Source organism: Epinephelus moara, chromosome 16 (assembly GCF_006386435.1).
Source record: "Epinephelus moara isolate mb chromosome 16, YSFRI_EMoa_1.0, whole genome shotgun sequence".
In the NCBI taxonomy this organism is placed as follows: Eukaryota; Metazoa; Chordata; class Actinopteri; order Perciformes; family Serranidae; genus Epinephelus; species Epinephelus moara.
The window spans coordinates 44,280-60,795 of NC_065521.1; the positions used below are offsets into that span (position 1 = coordinate 44,280).

The window sequence follows — 16,516 nt, forward strand, 5'->3', positions numbered from 1 at the left end:
GGTTTAGGCAACAAAAACGCATGACTAGGTTTAGGCAACAAAAACATATGGTTGGGTTTAGGCAACAAAACTCTTGGTTGGGTTTAGGCAACAAAAACACATGCCCAGGTTTAGGCAACAAACACATGACTAGGTTTAGGCAACAAAAACATATGGTTGGGTTTAGACAACAAAAACACGTGGATGGATTTAGGCAACAAAAACACATGATTGGGTTTAGGCAACAAAAACATGTGGTTAAGTTTAGGCAACAAAAACACATGACTTTTGCCGCCTTAACCTTCGTTCTTGTCCAGTTGCGTTTCCCCCTGATGCCGCCGAGCGCGGCTAAACAATAATGATGACCGGCCGCGTATCATACTGACCTTAAAGGATGGCTTTTATCGTCAGTCTGTGACGCTGCAAGTCACTGCCCAATACCGGATTTTGATGACTTCGGAGTGAGACCAGGTGGTCTTGGAACCTTGATGTTACCAGTTTTAAGCGGAACCACTGATATCATGGATGTGTCATTAACGGAGGGTGCTGCACAATACACAACAGAAATAAACAGTAGAATCAAAAATGCGGATTAAATTTTTTTTTTACCCAAAAAACAAACATGGACCAACTATTCATGAGACCACTGCACACATGTCGCCTTCTCCATCCTCTCTTTCCAATCCGTTCCTCAGGGTCATTGAACAAATAAAAGCAGTCTTTGCGTAACCAGGGCTCTTTTTGGATGCTTCAAAGGTAATTGGGTGCCATGGATTCTTGATGTTAGGGTGCTGTGGTATGCAAACTGCATAGGACAAAGTCGTTAAAGGGGTTCCTGGACCAGTTGAGGGTGCCCAAAGGGTCTTTAGGGAGGTTCCAGTGGTCCTTGGGGATTCCAGGAGTGGCATCCTGAACTTCTTAAGAGGGCACCAGGGTCCCAAACTAAATGAACAATGAAGAGCAATGTGATATAATTATCTAACTATTACTTTAATTAGAAAGATGGCTCTAATCACAGGTCTCTCTGTTAGACTGTTTACATGTACACACAGTTATATGGTGCTTTATAAAACTGGAAGGGACGGTGGGGGTTGAGGGCCAAAAGTGTGCCTGTTTGATGAGTCGACATCATGTTTAAAGAGCAATGTTCTGCGTAGTCATTAGCTGCCTCCACACAAGCCATTACATTATGTAAGACATGATGTCAGCCCTCCAAACAGTGTGTCTCTGAGGAGCCTGCCGAGAGGAGTTTTCCCATCTGTACTGGGTGAAAACATCAAAGCTCAAGGTCAAGGGGTCACAGCCTGGAGCCCCCCTTATCTTTGTTCTCCTTACCATCTTCCCCCAGGTCACGGTCCAGGACGTTCCTACTTCCATTTGCTACTCTCTGACTGACCCACATGTCATTACACTAGACGGCAGGTAATTTACCCATTCATCAGTTATCAGCGGCCGTCAAATGGTAATTTGAGTTCCAGTCTGGCTCAGACGTTGATATATCTGTATGTCCTTCTCTCATTCTGCTGTGCAGGCGTTATGAAAACCACCAGACCGGCACTTTTGTCCTTTACCGGAGCCTCGTCAGGGAGTTTGAGGTCCACTCTCGCCAGTGGGACTGTGGCAGCCGGCACTACGCTGTCGCCTGCAACTGTGGGCTAGCAGTGCGAGAGGGAAACGATATTGCCATCTTTGACATGTGCAACGGCCAGCCACAGGAAACCAGGCCACAGCTCACCCTGAAGAACCTAGGTGACAGGGAGGGCAGTGGAGTCAGGGTGCTGGAGTCCCACCAGGGGAAGAAGGTCACCGTAGGTATCCGAACATTTTCACACTGGTGCAGAATTGTTTGGAAAATCAGTCAATGCTGTGCTTCCAAATCAAATGCATGAGGGATCTTGACTTTAAATACATCCATCATATAAATTTGATCAAGAATGCGCCGTTCTTTTAGGGTCTAAATGTTCATTTCTCCTGCATGAGGAGATTATGTTAATGCACTGCTGGATGTGACTCTCCTCTCGTAGTTGATCTTTCCCTCCGGGGCCTTTGTTAGGGCCGATGTTGGCGATTGGGGGATGAGCCTGTCCGTACGGGCGCCCAGCGTTGACTACAGCAACACGCAGGGCCTCTGCGGCACCTTCGACCGCAATGGCAACAACGACTTCCAGGGCTCCGATGGTGGCTCCTATGGTCCTGATGACCTGCATCGCTTCATAGAGAGCTGGAGGTCAGTCTGAGACAAATAAAGATTAAAATTGATGTGATTGTTTTGAACCTGAAAAGGCAGATTCCTCACAGAGCTTTTTGTTCCTGTGGTTTTCCTTTCTTTTGTGCGTGTGCTAGGATAGCACCCGGTGAGAGTTTATTTGACAAGACACCTCCTGGGACGACGCAAGAGGTCAAGAGGCCCTTCTGTCAGTGCCAAAAAGGATACAGCACTTCCCATCACACCGGCAGAGGGATGAGGAACTTGTACGATCCTTCCGCTCACTCCGACTGCATAGCATACAATAATGTGGATTACACATCTGTGTTCCCCTCTATGGACACAACAGTGGAATACATCAAGAGTCCAGAGAGGGAGGAAAGCATCCTGGATATGTCTGCCTTTAGAAGTCATCCTCTGGAGAGGAGGCACCTTGGGTTTCACACCGGGAACAATCAAAACAGTGACGGTGGTCTTGAACTGGACGGTGAGTTCAGGGAGGATCTTCTGCTTTCCACTGACAGGCCAAAGAGACAGGCGTCATTTGAATTTAAGCCTGTCTTCACGACTCAGAGCCTCAGCCAGGCCGATCTGGAGAACCTAGCCTACTTCTTCCCTGAGGATCACTTGGCGGAAGCCCGGCCAGAGGTGCAGCCTGAGTGGCCCACACCGAGCGGCCTGACCTCCGCCAAAGCTCTGGAGGTGTGCCAGATCGCTTTGGCCAACTCCACCGTTGGCGCCGTGTGCCGAGGACTACTGGGACGCCGCCTGGACGAGGCAGTGGATCTCTGCATTCTGGACCTGCAGCTCAAAGACGACCTGGGCTGGGAGGAGGCGCTGCTGCCGTACCTGGAGAATGAGTGCGAGAGGAGGCTGTTGGAAAACCGGACCCTGAGAGCCTTGGAGGTGTCTGGTCATCCAGGAACGTCCAGGGAGGTGGTGACAGCGCTGCGCTGCCCCAACTTTTGCAACGGAAATGGAGAGTGTACAGAGTGGGGCTGCCAGTGTTACCCCAGCCACAGCTTCTACGACTGCAGCCTGGCCATCAGTGAGTACCCAGAGGCTCTTGCTCCAGTCCGTAATTGGTAAAGAAGGTCAATGATTATGTTTTGCTACAACTGTAGAATCATTATTATGTCTCCTCTGACAGGCCAGCCATTAGAAATAACAGATTTGGAGAACGGTGGACTGTGTGACATCCGCACCTTCAACTGTCGCAGCGTTCGAGTGTTTGGCCTCGGCTTCATCGACTCTCCTGACCTCAGCTGCCACGCCAACAGACTTAAGGTAAGGAAAGGCAAGGTCAAAGGTCAGGCTGAATGCCTTCAAGAGGTTTTCACGATATGTCCTCTGAACTGCGTTAATCTGCCCCCACAGTACATGAACGGAGTTTGGGTTCCAGGGGAAAAACAGAGAACAAAAGCCACCTTCCTCAGCTCCAAGGCTTTAGACTGCGCCGTGCCATCTCTGAGCAACACAGCCGTCAACACAGAAGACTTCATGATGGACGACAAACCATACGCACGCTGGGAGATTAAGGTAACGTCTCAGATCTTTTCTTGTTTGTCGGTGGATGTTTAGTCATGTCATGTCAGCTCCTCTCTTTCCTGTCCCAGGTCACCAACGATGGCTCCCAGTACAGCCAGGCCAAGGTGCTGACGATCTACGATGGCGTTTGCCAGGTGTGCGACGCATCGCGCTCAGGACTCTGTAAGTTAAAGGTAACTCGCATACAAAAAAGAAGCGTTTTCCTCCATGTCCAGTTGTTAATCTCCTCCACATCATAAACTGTATAAAATAATGGACGTAGCAGGTCACTTGTTGGGAAAATTTGGACTCACTAGTGTTTGTGTATTTGTGTAACAGATTTAGGAGACAGATGTGATTCAGTGGTGTTTAGAGGAAAAGTGCAGCGAAGCGTTTTATATGCTCTGTTAGGGCTGCAGAATCAGCGCTCTGAACAACTTGTAACTTGTTGAATGACTAAACCAGAGACAGTGTGATTTCCCTTCCTCCAAACATGCAGCAGCTGGCTTTTTAAAAACCCAACAAAGGTGCAGAGAGGGCCGTGTTGTTACTGGAAGTGCTTTTTATGGGAACAGAGACAGGACAACATGCGACTGCAGACACTCAGAGATCTGCATGTGCCTGCCAAAGCTGAACTAAATTGAATTAGCCGAAGCAGAGATGGAGCAGATTTCCTGTTGTGTACCTGGCTCCTCCAGAGAAAACCACTGAAGGAAAATAAACAGCTTGAAGAAATATGTTTATATTGCTGTAATTTCTGGAAGCTGCTTTGGCATTTTTAAACAGTGTTGTAAATATGAGTACGCAAACAAACCTTTTGTACTTTCTGGTTGCCAGGAGAGGACGTGTAACATCGATGGGATGTGTTTCGCAGAGGGAGACTCCAATCCCAGCAGCCCCTGCCTCCTCTGTGACCCCGACACCTCCAAATTCACCTGGTCTGTGAATCAAGGTACGAAAAGAGATACGTCATCAACAGAACCATACATAATTTGCCCTTGGTGAATCCACATAGTCAACAGGTTATCAGGCAAAAAACTCTTGAGGGAGCTATGGTGTTATGGCTTTTCTTTTCGTCCAGCACCTGCCTTAAAGAGTTTTGGGATGTGCACGTCTGTTATGTCTTTTATGTCATTAACTCGGATGGTTTACTCATAACAGTCAAAAAGTTGAGTGTGGAACACGAGACACTTCTCACCCTCAGTGGTCGCCATCTCGGTTATGTAGCAAAAGGGATGGGGACCATGAAACTCTTAAGTACATAGTTTACACAGTGTACTACATGGAAGTGTACGAATGGAAATATCCAATATTGAGACACAGCACTTATATAAAAGTATAAGTAAACCCTATGGCCAAAAATATGTGGACAAGATTGTCCTGTCTCCCTTTTAGCCTGCTGACTCTATTTAAACATGGGCAATGCGTCTCCACTCACCCCTCAGGGTTTCCAAACTTGCTGCAACTTGCTCTCTCTAAATATCAGTGTTATTGTCAATACTAAAAAATTGCGAAACCCATAGTTTCAGTGATGGGAAATCCTAAAGCATACAACGAAATTTTTATTTCCTTGGTCCTGACCCCCAGATGGAGTTGCCAAAACACCACTAGGATGTAAGACAACTTTTAGAAAGTACATTTAAGTTTGGACAACTTTAGTCAAAGAAAACTTTATTTCCATTTGCATTATCATATTTGGCGGTATGGCGCTGTTCTGGGGCCTCTCTGCCTTTCCTAGGTCTATGCAGAAAGCCTAAGGCAGAGAGAGAGCACACCTCTCTGCCCTTCCACGTGCCTACGTGGAAAGATTTTCTACATGCCTACATGTAAAGCCTTATGGCAGAGAGAGAGCACACCTCTCTGCCCTTCCACATGCCTACATGGAAAGATTTTCTACACGCCTACATGTAAAGCCTTATGGCAGAGAGAGAGCACACCTCTCTGCCCTTCCACATGCCTACATGGAAAGCCCGAGGCAGAGAGAGCAGCAGCAAAGACCCCTCGGGAACAGAACAGAGCAGCATCAATGACAAACAGAAATGACATTGATAAGTCAGACACAGCATGAAAAGGGTGAGCTGGGGTGGAGGCAGGTTGCAAAGCAGCTTCCAGAGGAAGCGGCAACAGTAGGCAGGCCAGAGCAGTTTAAACAGGGCGCCCTGAATGAGATTCGCCAATTGGTTGCATAGAAAGGAATCATGTGATCTATCAGCTGACTCCCTTCCATCAGCTGATTGAGTTGCTTGAGATCAGCTGATGTAGCTGGGATGTGAGCTGCCTGAACAGTTGGTCTATATCTCAGCATTTTGTTGATTTCTGTGAAGAAAACTGAATAAAATTGCTATTTTAAAAGTTCGGATTACTATTTAAGACATAAAACTTAACAAAAAAATAAACTCAGGTTAAAGGCAGGGTGGGTTTGTTATGATTGTTATGCATTGAATATAATATGAAATCCATACAATATCTCACTTAGTTTGGGGTTGGGTTGGGAACCAGTGTTTCAGACCTCCAGGAGGTGTTTTTGTCTCAGCTTGTAGCCCACTAATGATGAATTACAGGGAGAACAGCATTTATCTTACTGCATGATTGCCGTGACAGTCGTGGTTGGCTGTTAGCGAGGTAGCTGTCCAACTGTGGTCCTGTTTGTCCCCATTAGCAGATCAAAGGAGCGGAGATTTAGGTTTCCCAGCATGCCCTGACCTGTCGCTTAACCACTCTGAGACAGAGGGGAGCAGCGGGGGTAAATCACATGGTTTGTTACTACGGCTACACAGACTGACAGTCATTCTTAGTCACACTCAACGAAACACAAGTCAGTTTAGTGAGGCTTTGATAGCTGAGCACTGCGATAAATGCGCAGGATAACACGTCGTTTAGTCCCACATTAAAACCTGAATTTCCTCAGGGCGGTCATTTTAAAAGGTTTCTCAACAACAATGGTACTCTGCAATGGCATACAAGTATCTCACCAAGTTGCCCGACGTAGTTCTAGACTGTGAGGTTTGGAATTCAGTAACAGCAATAATCGTATTAGTCAGTTTCTTAACATATGACCGTCATGCTGAGCAGGTGTTCCCTGGGATTATCATCACTTTCCTCCTGTTGAACATCTGTGGGGGAGAGCGTGATCTCAGGAAGTGGATGCTACATGATCTGGTTGACATGGCCGTCGAGAGCTCAGTTTGGAAAGAAAAGCTGGAAACACCTCCAGATATGGACATGGGTGTTTACAATGGCTCTACCAGGAACAGCCTGGAGGAATGTTTTTGTCAAAGCAAGCTCACATGAAGGAGTTTATTTCAGGACAGGAAGTAGATTCTGCCATAAAACACTAAGACTTGTAGTTGTCAATGTAATGTAATTAGGAAAGGAACAACTATTGCCATGTTTTCAGGTTGTCCGTCTATCTGTTCCATTCTCGTCAATGCAATATCTCTTCAAATGTGGCACAGATGTCCACTTGGACTCATTAGGATGATTAGATTTTAGGGATCATGGGCCAGCGGTCAAGGTCATTGTGACCTCATCTGTCTCATTCTTGTGAATGTTATATCTCAAAAATGCCTTCAGGGTATTTTTTCAAATTTGGCACAAATGTTTCCCTGGACTCAGCAATGAACTGGTCGAAAGCCAAGATCACCGTGACCTTATATCCCTCACATTCTTGTGAATGTGATATCTCAAGGACACCTCGAGAGAGTTAAAAAAAAAAATCTGGCACAAACATCCCCTTTGCGTCAGGCATAAACTCATTAGAATTTGGTGGTTAAAGGTCAAAAGTCAAGGTCACTGTGACCTCATGCCTTGTTTTCTTGTGAACATGATATCTCAAGAAGGCCTTGAGGGAACTTTTTTCAAATTTGGCACAAATGTTTCCCTGGACTCAGCAATGAACTGGTCGAAAGCCAAGATCACCGTGACCTTATATCCCTCACATTCTTGTGAATGTGATATCTCAAGGACACCTGGAGAGAATTTTTAAAAAAATCTGGCACAAACATCCACTTTGCGTCTGGCATGAACTGATTAGAATTTGGTGGTTAAAAGTCAAAAGTCAAGGTCATATGATATCTCAAGCGGGCCTTTAGGGAATTTCTTCAAATTTGGCACAAACATCTATTTCGACTCAGGAATAGACTGATTAGACTTTGGTAGTCAAAGGTCACATTGACCTTGCGTCTCTCTTACTCTCATGATCATGATATCTCAAGAAGGCCTTGAGGGAACTTTTTCAAATTTGGCACAAATGTTTCCCTGGATTCAGCAATGAACTGGTCGAAAGCCAAGATCACCGCAACCTTATATCCATCACATTCTTGTGAATGTGATATCTCAAGAATTTTTAAAAACTCTGGCACAAACATCCACTTTGCGTCAGACATGAACTGATTAGAATTTGGTGGTTAAAGGTCAAAAGTCAAGGTCACATGATATCTCAAGCGGGCCCTTAGGGAATTTCTTCAAATTTGGCACAAACGTCCACTTGGACTCAAGAGTAAACCGATTAGAACTTGGTGGTCAAAGGTTGAAGGGCAAGGTCACGGTGACCTCACAAAGCATGTTTTTGGCCATAACTCAAGAATTCATTCACTAATTATGACAAAATTCCACACAAATGTCTAACAGGATAAAATGATGAAGTGATGGCATTTTATATTCAAAAGGTCAAAGGTCAACTTCACTGTGACATCATAGCGTTCTGCAAAAAAAACTTTTCTGGCCATTATTTAACGTCATATCTCAGGAACAGAAGGGGAGACATTTGGTCAGATACTGAATTGGTGACTCTAATCTTGAAACTGTGTTGACTGTATAGATCTTCTGTGTGTGAAGCATCCATGTTTTCACAGACATGGATGGAAACTGTAATGGCAACTTGACGGTTTTGCAGAGGCGGTAATTCTATTGTTTTTGAAAGTATGTGGTATTTGTACATGTTTTTCCTCCTCTGCCCTCAGTCAATGAGCCGCCGGCCTTCCACCAGCCTCAAAGCGCCCTGCGGACATTTACCGGGGAGAACTTTGTGTTCCAGTTTGCAGCATCAGACCCCGAGGGCTCGGCCCTCCTCTTCCAGCTGGAGGAGGGGCCAAAGGATGCCGTCCTCTCCCCTGCCGGCCTTCTTATCTGGAGGGTCCCATCTTTTCCTGAGGTGGAGGGGCGTCAGTCGAGTAGCTCGTTTCGCTTCACGCTGTCAGACGAGTGCAACGCCCAGAGCACCTCCACCGTGAAGGTAAGAGCCGCAGAGGGAGAGATCAGGACGATCAGAGGGAAAGGTGCAGGAGACAGTAGGATTTATGGGAAATGTGGTCTTAATTTTAGGAGACATTAACGCCTACATAACGGCATAAGTGGGAGGATAACAATGCCTCAGCAGTGTCTCTTTCTTTCCCATCTGTAACACAGATTGACGTGGTGCCATGTGGGTGTAAGAACGGAGGTACCTGTGTAACGGATGTCAATTTTCCAGCAGGCAGTGGGAAGTACCTGTGTGTGTGTCCTGAGGGTAGGCAGGGCGACCTCTGCAACGAAGATGTGGACGAATGTCTGTCGGCCCCTTGCGCAGTTGGCAAGTGTATTAACACAGCCAGTGGGTACAGGTGCGAGTGTCCTGTGGGACTGAGAGGTAACAAGTTGGTGAAAGCCACTAAAATCCATCTACCTGAATCCACAAAAGTAGAGCCTTTGATTTTTGAAGCTCACAGAAAGCAGGTTATGTCGAGCCCTTCTGGCATCACGTATTTGCAGGTGTAGAGGATCAATGTCATGTCAGTTATGGTTTATGATCGCATAAACTATTTCGCTGTGTGCGTGTTTTTGGCAGGTATAACGTGCCTGGAAGACATCAATGAGTGTGAAAGGAAGCCGTGTTTCCCAGGAGTCCAGTGCATCAACAGCTTTGGCTCCTATGGCTGCGGGCCATGCCCCACAGGCATGGTGGGTAATGGGACAATATGCACAGGTAAGCATGAGCCCACTGCATTTTTATCAGGACGGCTGCTAAGACAATTTTCATATATTAATAAGACCATAAAGAAATGGACTTAGCCACTGTGACGTCAACAATTAGTTTGTGAACTCTATAGGTCGGTGTTTTGGCCATCGCCATCTTGGATTTTTGGAGCCACGAGTGACCATTGCTGCATTCAAATGGGGTTGCATTTACCACGTCCACGAGAAGAGTCTGTATGGACACCCCCCTCTTCTGGCGTTCATGACCTTATAAGTGGAAATTTACCCCCCTCTTCTGGCGTTCATGACCTTATAAGTGGAAATTTTCACAACTCCATGTGCACAACTTCCCATGTCGTAAACACAAGCACATGAGTTCCATTTGAATGCAGCAAAAAGTTGGACAAGAGGGTCGAGATTACCCTAATGCTAGCTAGCTACTAGCCTGGTTAGCAAAGTACAGCTATGGTAAACTGTGATAATGCTCATGCAATATTCCTTCGCAAAAACAGGCTTAAAACCATGAAAACAAAATGAAATAGTGATTCCAGAGACAAGTAGACAGAGGGGACTACAAGCTAGCTTCCAGGGGCGGGACTTAGCAAAGGGTCAGTTGACTTTCATGACCTGAACACAAGCTGAAATTTTGACAGCTACGATCACGCCTATACTCTGTGAATTTGGGGTTATGCTATGTTATGTTGTTGCTATGGTTGCGACTTGTGTAGTTTTAAGCCTTAATAACATTTAAATAGGTGAGTTATATAAAAAGCTATCCCCTGTACAGTTGTCATGGATGTTGAAATTAGCCGTAGAGACCAAAACTGTTTTGTACCAGGCTGTAAACATGTTTATTTCTGCTGTAACGTTGGACATTTTAACATGAGAGTCTTTCGGAAACTACTTTCTTTTGGAGCCACCCTCGTGTGGCCATTAGAGGAACTGCAGTTTCTGGCACTTATGTGTTGGCTTCATTTTTTAGGCCTGAAGGCTGCAGCTTTGTTAAACAGCAGCAGCACATACTGTATCTTGTCAAAGTACTTTTAAGCAAGGCAATGAATAACCTGCTTGTGTTCTTACCACAACTTGCTGTGGAGAAACGTACCAGTTAACTAAAAAGCAATAATAATTTGAAGAGATATTCAGTGTCAGGTTCGATCTGACGGCCAAAGAACATAAAACAAAGTCTGACCATTACGTCATGTGAATACAACGAGAACATTAGATGCTCCTCAGGTTTATGGGATGATAAAAAACTGAACAGATGTCAGTCTGAACAAATGATTTCACTTTCACATATATTCAATTTTAAGACTGTTTTGTTAAGAATAGGTGAGATGTTTCCCTCAGTTTCCGATGCACTTGTAAAAAATATTTGAAACTATTGCTAATGTTTTCACAAAAACATGAATTTAAGACTGGTATGACAAAATAACTTTCCATGGAACTGTGCACACATACGTGCATACACAAAACTAACTTCGCAATCAGCCGGGTTCTGATTCTGATACGAGATAGTTCCTACCCCCAAGCCTGACTCTCATTAACAAGTTCATCAGATACTGCTGCTCTTTGAAAGTGTGCAGCCATTCTGTAGTTTTAAGGTCTTGCATAACAAATAAAAATCTACTTTTCTATGTAATTATTTGCATGCAAGATATCTCTGCTGTTGCACAATCCCTTTGGATAAGAGCATCAGCTAACTGCCCAGAGCATGAAGGTGAATTTGTTCGTCGCAGCCATGCGTCTCCGAGGAACACTCAGCAGGGATACAGTGCTGAATGGAAACCAGATGGCTGATGGCAGCTGATACCGCCGCCTCCCTCCATGTGCTCTCTTTGCATTGCAGTGAGTGCTAACTGGAGTTAATGCTTTGAAAACACAGCCCGCTGCGGGAGGGAAAAGCTGCTTCCGACTAATCATGTTTGTGTACATGCATATGTACAGACGTGAATTCACACAGTAAACACTAATAGTTGTGATACAAAATTATACATCTGATATTCATAAAGCTCCTAGTGTTGCATGTCTGCAGCTGCTTCACAGCTCCCAGTAGCTAAGAATCTTCTTTTCCAAACTAGAGCTAATATGTAGCTTGTTAAAGTTGGTTTTAATTGTATTTGCCAGTGGTTAGTTGCAGACACACTTTGTTTTAAGCTAAAGCAGGTGGTTTTCTTACTTTCTGCCAAAAAAAAAAGGCTAATCGCTAATAAGTCCCTCGTTTAATTAGTCTCGAACATGACGTATCATCTGAAACATTGAAGTAGCTACATGCCCATTAGCCCACAGCGTCATTAACAGGCGGCTCGCTCAGTGTGTGACGTGCACTTGTAGATAAAATATAGGCCTATATTAATGAAGGTTCATTAGTACGGTTTGTATTTCTCTGTAATGTTACTGATACTATTCTTTCTCACACCTTCAACTTAAACCACCAAAATCTATAATTTAATCATTAAATTAATATCATAAACATGCGGGAGACTAGTCCACTAATGGCCCTAAATGACGACTATTGGCTGACTAAGAAAATTCTTAGTCGGGGGCAGCCCTACCTGGTTTGCCGCTAGCTGCGGTGACAGGTTGACAAAGAGAACAAAGTTTGCAATTGGCTGCACAAAAAGTTCAACAAGGCGATGGTGGAATTGGTTTTTGAGTCGCTTGCGACAGAAGAAAATGTTGGCATTGTACATTTCTGCAAACCAAGAATGTTACATTTGCACATTTCATATGTATAGTATAAACGTTAACGGGATGGCGGATGGTGCGTCACCTTGGTGAGATGTGCCAAGCTGAAGACTACTGTTTGAAACCAACAAAAAACAACACTAATTGGTTTTCGGCAACCCTTTTCAGCATTTCCACCAGTGTTTGTGGCACCAAACCTAGGTGTTTCCTTTTTCTTTTAGACTTAACACAGTAACCAAAAAAAGAAAGGTAAAAAAAGATGGAGGCAGGGGGGATGCAAGGGTGACGTTAAGAATGTTACGTAACATACATTGCATCTCATACATTTGTTGTGTATAAGCCTTTTAAACTGTGGCTACTGTTGTAGTGTACAGACATTGAGCGCATTGACATGGACAGTTTAATTCCCTTTTCATTCGGAATGAAAGTTCATTCCTATTAAAAGTGATCTTGTAAACACCTAATNGTCAAGCATCTTGTTATCCGGAGTGAGGACTACAGTGTTTTCTTCTGGTAAACACGTAACATCCGCCCTGCCCCCTATCCAATCAGAACCCTTCCCTGCCCCAAACCTTGCACAGACCCGAATAAAGGCGATTAAACTGATCTATCGTGTAAACCCTCATTCGGAATGAATATTTCTTATGTAAACTACCTGGAAAAACTTTAATTCCAAATGATTTCATTCAGATTTATTTCATTCTGAATGAGAAGCCATCCTGTAACCGCACCCACTGTTTCTGGTGGTCTTCCAGGCCCTTATCAGCGTCTATGACCAGGCAGACTGCCTGCTCTGTGTTTAGCAAGTCCAGGTATTCCTTCAGCCAAGAGTCCCTTGTGAAGCAGGCTGTTTTACGCTTCTTCCAGTTTCGAAGAATTAGTCTTTTAGTAGATAAGTAACCCAACTTCCATAGGCAGTCGACAGTGACTCCAACATTGTTGTCCAATTTCAGGCCCAGCAAGCATGCTTTAGGGCACACAGGGAAATTAACATTGAATAAACTCTGACATGAGAGATATCGCTTCTAGCCGACCTGGGTGTTTCTTAACAACACATTGCGGGGTTTCCAAGTGACATTTGAGCCCCCCAAATCTGTTTCTTTCCCCACCCATAACCAAGTGGCTTTTGTGCCTAAGCACAACCACGTTAACCACAGTGTTGTTTCAATATATCCACACAAATACAAGGTATCCATGGTGATGTACATTGCCAACACTTTTCTTTTCTAGCAATTGCATTGGAACTTGTGTATTTAGCATTTAAGCCTGTTAAACAAACCTGGGCTGAATAATAGTTGCAAATAATCTCCAGCGTTCGTGTTTACATAGGGACTTTCTACGGTAAATGTCAATGGAGTTGCGGCTTTCTTGCCATTCCACTGTTGTCCTTTGAGTAATCAAAGAGCCTCAAAACCTGGCGTGTAAGCAGGCTAAAAATCAAACCGAGGTGTATGTTTCAAGACGCTATCATCCCTAATGGAACATTTGGCTCACAGCAAAGCACACAGCGTAAATTACTGTCACTAATGTAGTGTGTGTCATTTTTATGGAGCTCTGTAAAGGTACACTCCTGAGGACAGGTCCTTGGATTTCCTCACCCCTTTTGTTCCTCTGCTTACTCTTCAGCCCTCTTATCATCTCCAGTAAAGGGACTTTGGTTTCACTTATTTGACCTCTTACTGAGCCCTTCACATCAGGGCTGCAGTCAAAAGCACGAGTCAGGTCTAAGTAAAATCAAATTCTATAAACCAGTCCTGGAGGTGTATTTCGAAGCCCTTAATTGCAAGCAAGTGTCTCAAAGTGTGTACAGAAAACCCAAACTAGAATCAGGGTAAGAACAAACGATAGTAAACTATATGCTATTCAAGACGACGGTGATAAACAGTATGTCTCTCCAAACAATTGGAAACAGCAACCAACCAATTAATCAAAAGTTGGATAACCACACAGAAGTAAAGTCGAGTCACAAGAGTCAAGACTCTGAAGTTTCGTGATGATTCAATCTGCCTCTGTTGTATCAGATCGAAGCAGGAAATGTTGGCCGAGCCAACGCAGGACAAATCAGAGTCAGGTTTGTTTGACTTGCTGCCATGTCTGCAGCATGTCGACGTCAATCACTGAGTGTTTCCTGCTATGCTCGTGGCTTGTAAATGTGTTGATAGGCTGAGTGGTAGTCATGCCTCATTGAGATCTTTACACAAACTGGCTCCGAAAGTCTGTCTTATTAAAAAAAAAAACTTTGACCCTTCCAATTTTTTTGCTGACTCTTCCTTCCTGTGATTTCTATTGGTTCCATCCTCAGTATGTTCCTCCATTCCTTTTTGCATTTGGTTTCCTTGCAATGTGGGTGTCCTAGAATTGAATTATATGGCAATCCAAAATATAATCTGTGTTTTTCTTCAAACAGCAGTCGTGAGGCCGGTCCCCATCTCCCCCACATCTGCTGCTCGTACGACGGACTACAGGATACCAGATGTTCTTTTGCAACCGCCCAAAATAAAGACAGACACGTTCCGGAAGACCTCAAGTGGCAGCTCCCCGCAGACGAGGGCTGAGGCGGGGAGGACAGTTCCAAGGATTGACCTGAACCGATCACAAACTAAGACCCCCACATGGGGACGGATTCCAGGAATGAGCCTGAACCCAGCGCTCACAAAGGCAGAAACTAACCGGAGCGTCACAGCAGCAACACCAGTTGTGACCCAAACAAAGACTGATGCTTTGAGAAAAGGCCAAGGAAAACTTAACCCATCTTCAACTAACACTTTCAAGAACATCTCAGGAATTATACCAGACCAAGTAAAGCCTGATCAGCCCAAAATCAGCATCGCTATTGCCAAGACCTCCACTGTAGCCCAACCATCAGGAAGTGCAGCTTCAGGTAAGATTTCAACAGTGTCCTCCAACTGTATTTATTTGTTCAGAAACTTTAATTTTTTTTCTTGGTTGTGTCTTTCAGGATCTGGTCAGTCTCTGGCTGTGAATGTGTCGGCGACGTGTGCCAGCAGGCCCTGCTTTCCTGGGGTTCAATGCATCAACCGCAGGCCGCCGCACGTCGGATATGTGTGTGGCCGCTGCCCGCCTGGCCTTCACGGCAACGGACGTGTGTGCATGAAGAACGCTAAGGAAGGTAAGGGACTTCTGACACCTAGTTATGACATCTCCATTCACATAAAATACAATCCGAATAAAAATAAAAGAATGCGTACATGAATTTTAACAAACATGAAGATCCAGATTTAATGCAAACATCTGTCAGTAATATGAAATCTCCCCCTACACACTGTGGTTTACTTTAAAGATCTTTTATTCTGTTCTTTTGATGTTCTGGTTTTCCTGATGTTGTTTTATGTGTTTTTCTTGGATGGAAGGAACGCCATTTATTACAGCGGATAAATCAGTTTGAGTGGCTGGAGACGGCCTGGATGTAATAACAACCTTTGGTACTTGGTTTTTTGAGTCAGCGCCCGGCCGCAAAGTTTCGACAGAAGACTGCTGAACGTTGTTTTCTCACGAGGGGAGCAGAGGGTCCTAATTACTCAGAGGAGACAGAGTCATTCCAATTTAAACCTCTTTACTGTGGATCGTGCTGATCTGGGAAGGCACAAAGCAGAACAAAGTGTTAATGCAGATGAGTCAAGAAGCCGCAAACAAGACATGGCTCGTTTAAATCAGTTTGCACTGCTTGGAGAGATGTTCTCAACTATTTATTTGTTCCTCACGCTGATATTTAAACAGATTTCCTTCATCTCACACTTTCAACTTTATAATTATTCGCTATTTTTGCACAGCACACATGCACTTAACGCTAAACACTGTCTCAGCTGACTAAATTAAAAGCAAGAATCTTGTAAATTGCTTGTGTGTGGCCAGAGGCACTACTGTTTTCAACTCTCAGGTTGTCTGTCCGTCCATCCCATTCTAGTGAAGCTGATATCTCAAGAATGCATGGTGAATGTTTGTGCCAAATTTGAAGAAATTCCCTCAAGGTGTTACTGAGATGTCATGTTCACAAGAATGAGATGGACACAAGGTTACACAAGGTCAGGTTTGTGCCAAGTTTATTCCCTCCAGGCATTAATTCGATAGTAAAGGCCAAAAACAGGTTTTATGAGGTCACACAAACATCCACTTTGATTCAGCGATTAACTCATTTGAAGTTTT

General features: G+C 44.5%; 1 protein-coding gene across 3 annotated transcripts in view; it reads left to right on the top strand.

Moving 5' to 3' along the window:
* si:ch211-246m6.5 (von Willebrand factor D and EGF domain-containing protein) overlaps positions 1-16,516 on the top strand; it is a 46,681-nt gene that overhangs the window by 15,583 nt on the left and 14,582 nt on the right. For 2 of the 3 annotated variants that reach the window (XM_050064091.1, XM_050064090.1), the window contains exons 9-21: positions 1,328-1,401; positions 1,511-1,787; positions 2,004-2,206; positions 2,323-3,233; positions 3,336-3,472; positions 3,563-3,724; positions 3,802-3,906; positions 4,550-4,664; positions 8,674-8,945; positions 9,119-9,338; positions 9,537-9,674; positions 14,760-15,233; positions 15,312-15,482. In XM_050064091.1, the coding sequence (XP_049920048.1) occupies positions 1,328-1,401; positions 1,511-1,787; positions 2,004-2,206; positions 2,323-3,233; positions 3,336-3,472; positions 3,563-3,724; positions 3,802-3,906; positions 4,550-4,664; positions 8,674-8,945; positions 9,119-9,338; positions 9,537-9,674; positions 14,760-15,233; positions 15,312-15,482 (3,259 nt within the window). The remainder of the gene's footprint in view (positions 1-1,327; positions 1,402-1,510; positions 1,788-2,003; positions 2,207-2,322; positions 3,234-3,335; positions 3,473-3,562; positions 3,725-3,801; positions 3,907-4,549; positions 4,665-8,673; positions 8,946-9,118; positions 9,339-9,536; positions 9,675-14,759; positions 15,234-15,311; positions 15,483-16,516) is intronic. The other variant, XM_050064092.1, reaches the window with a different exon arrangement.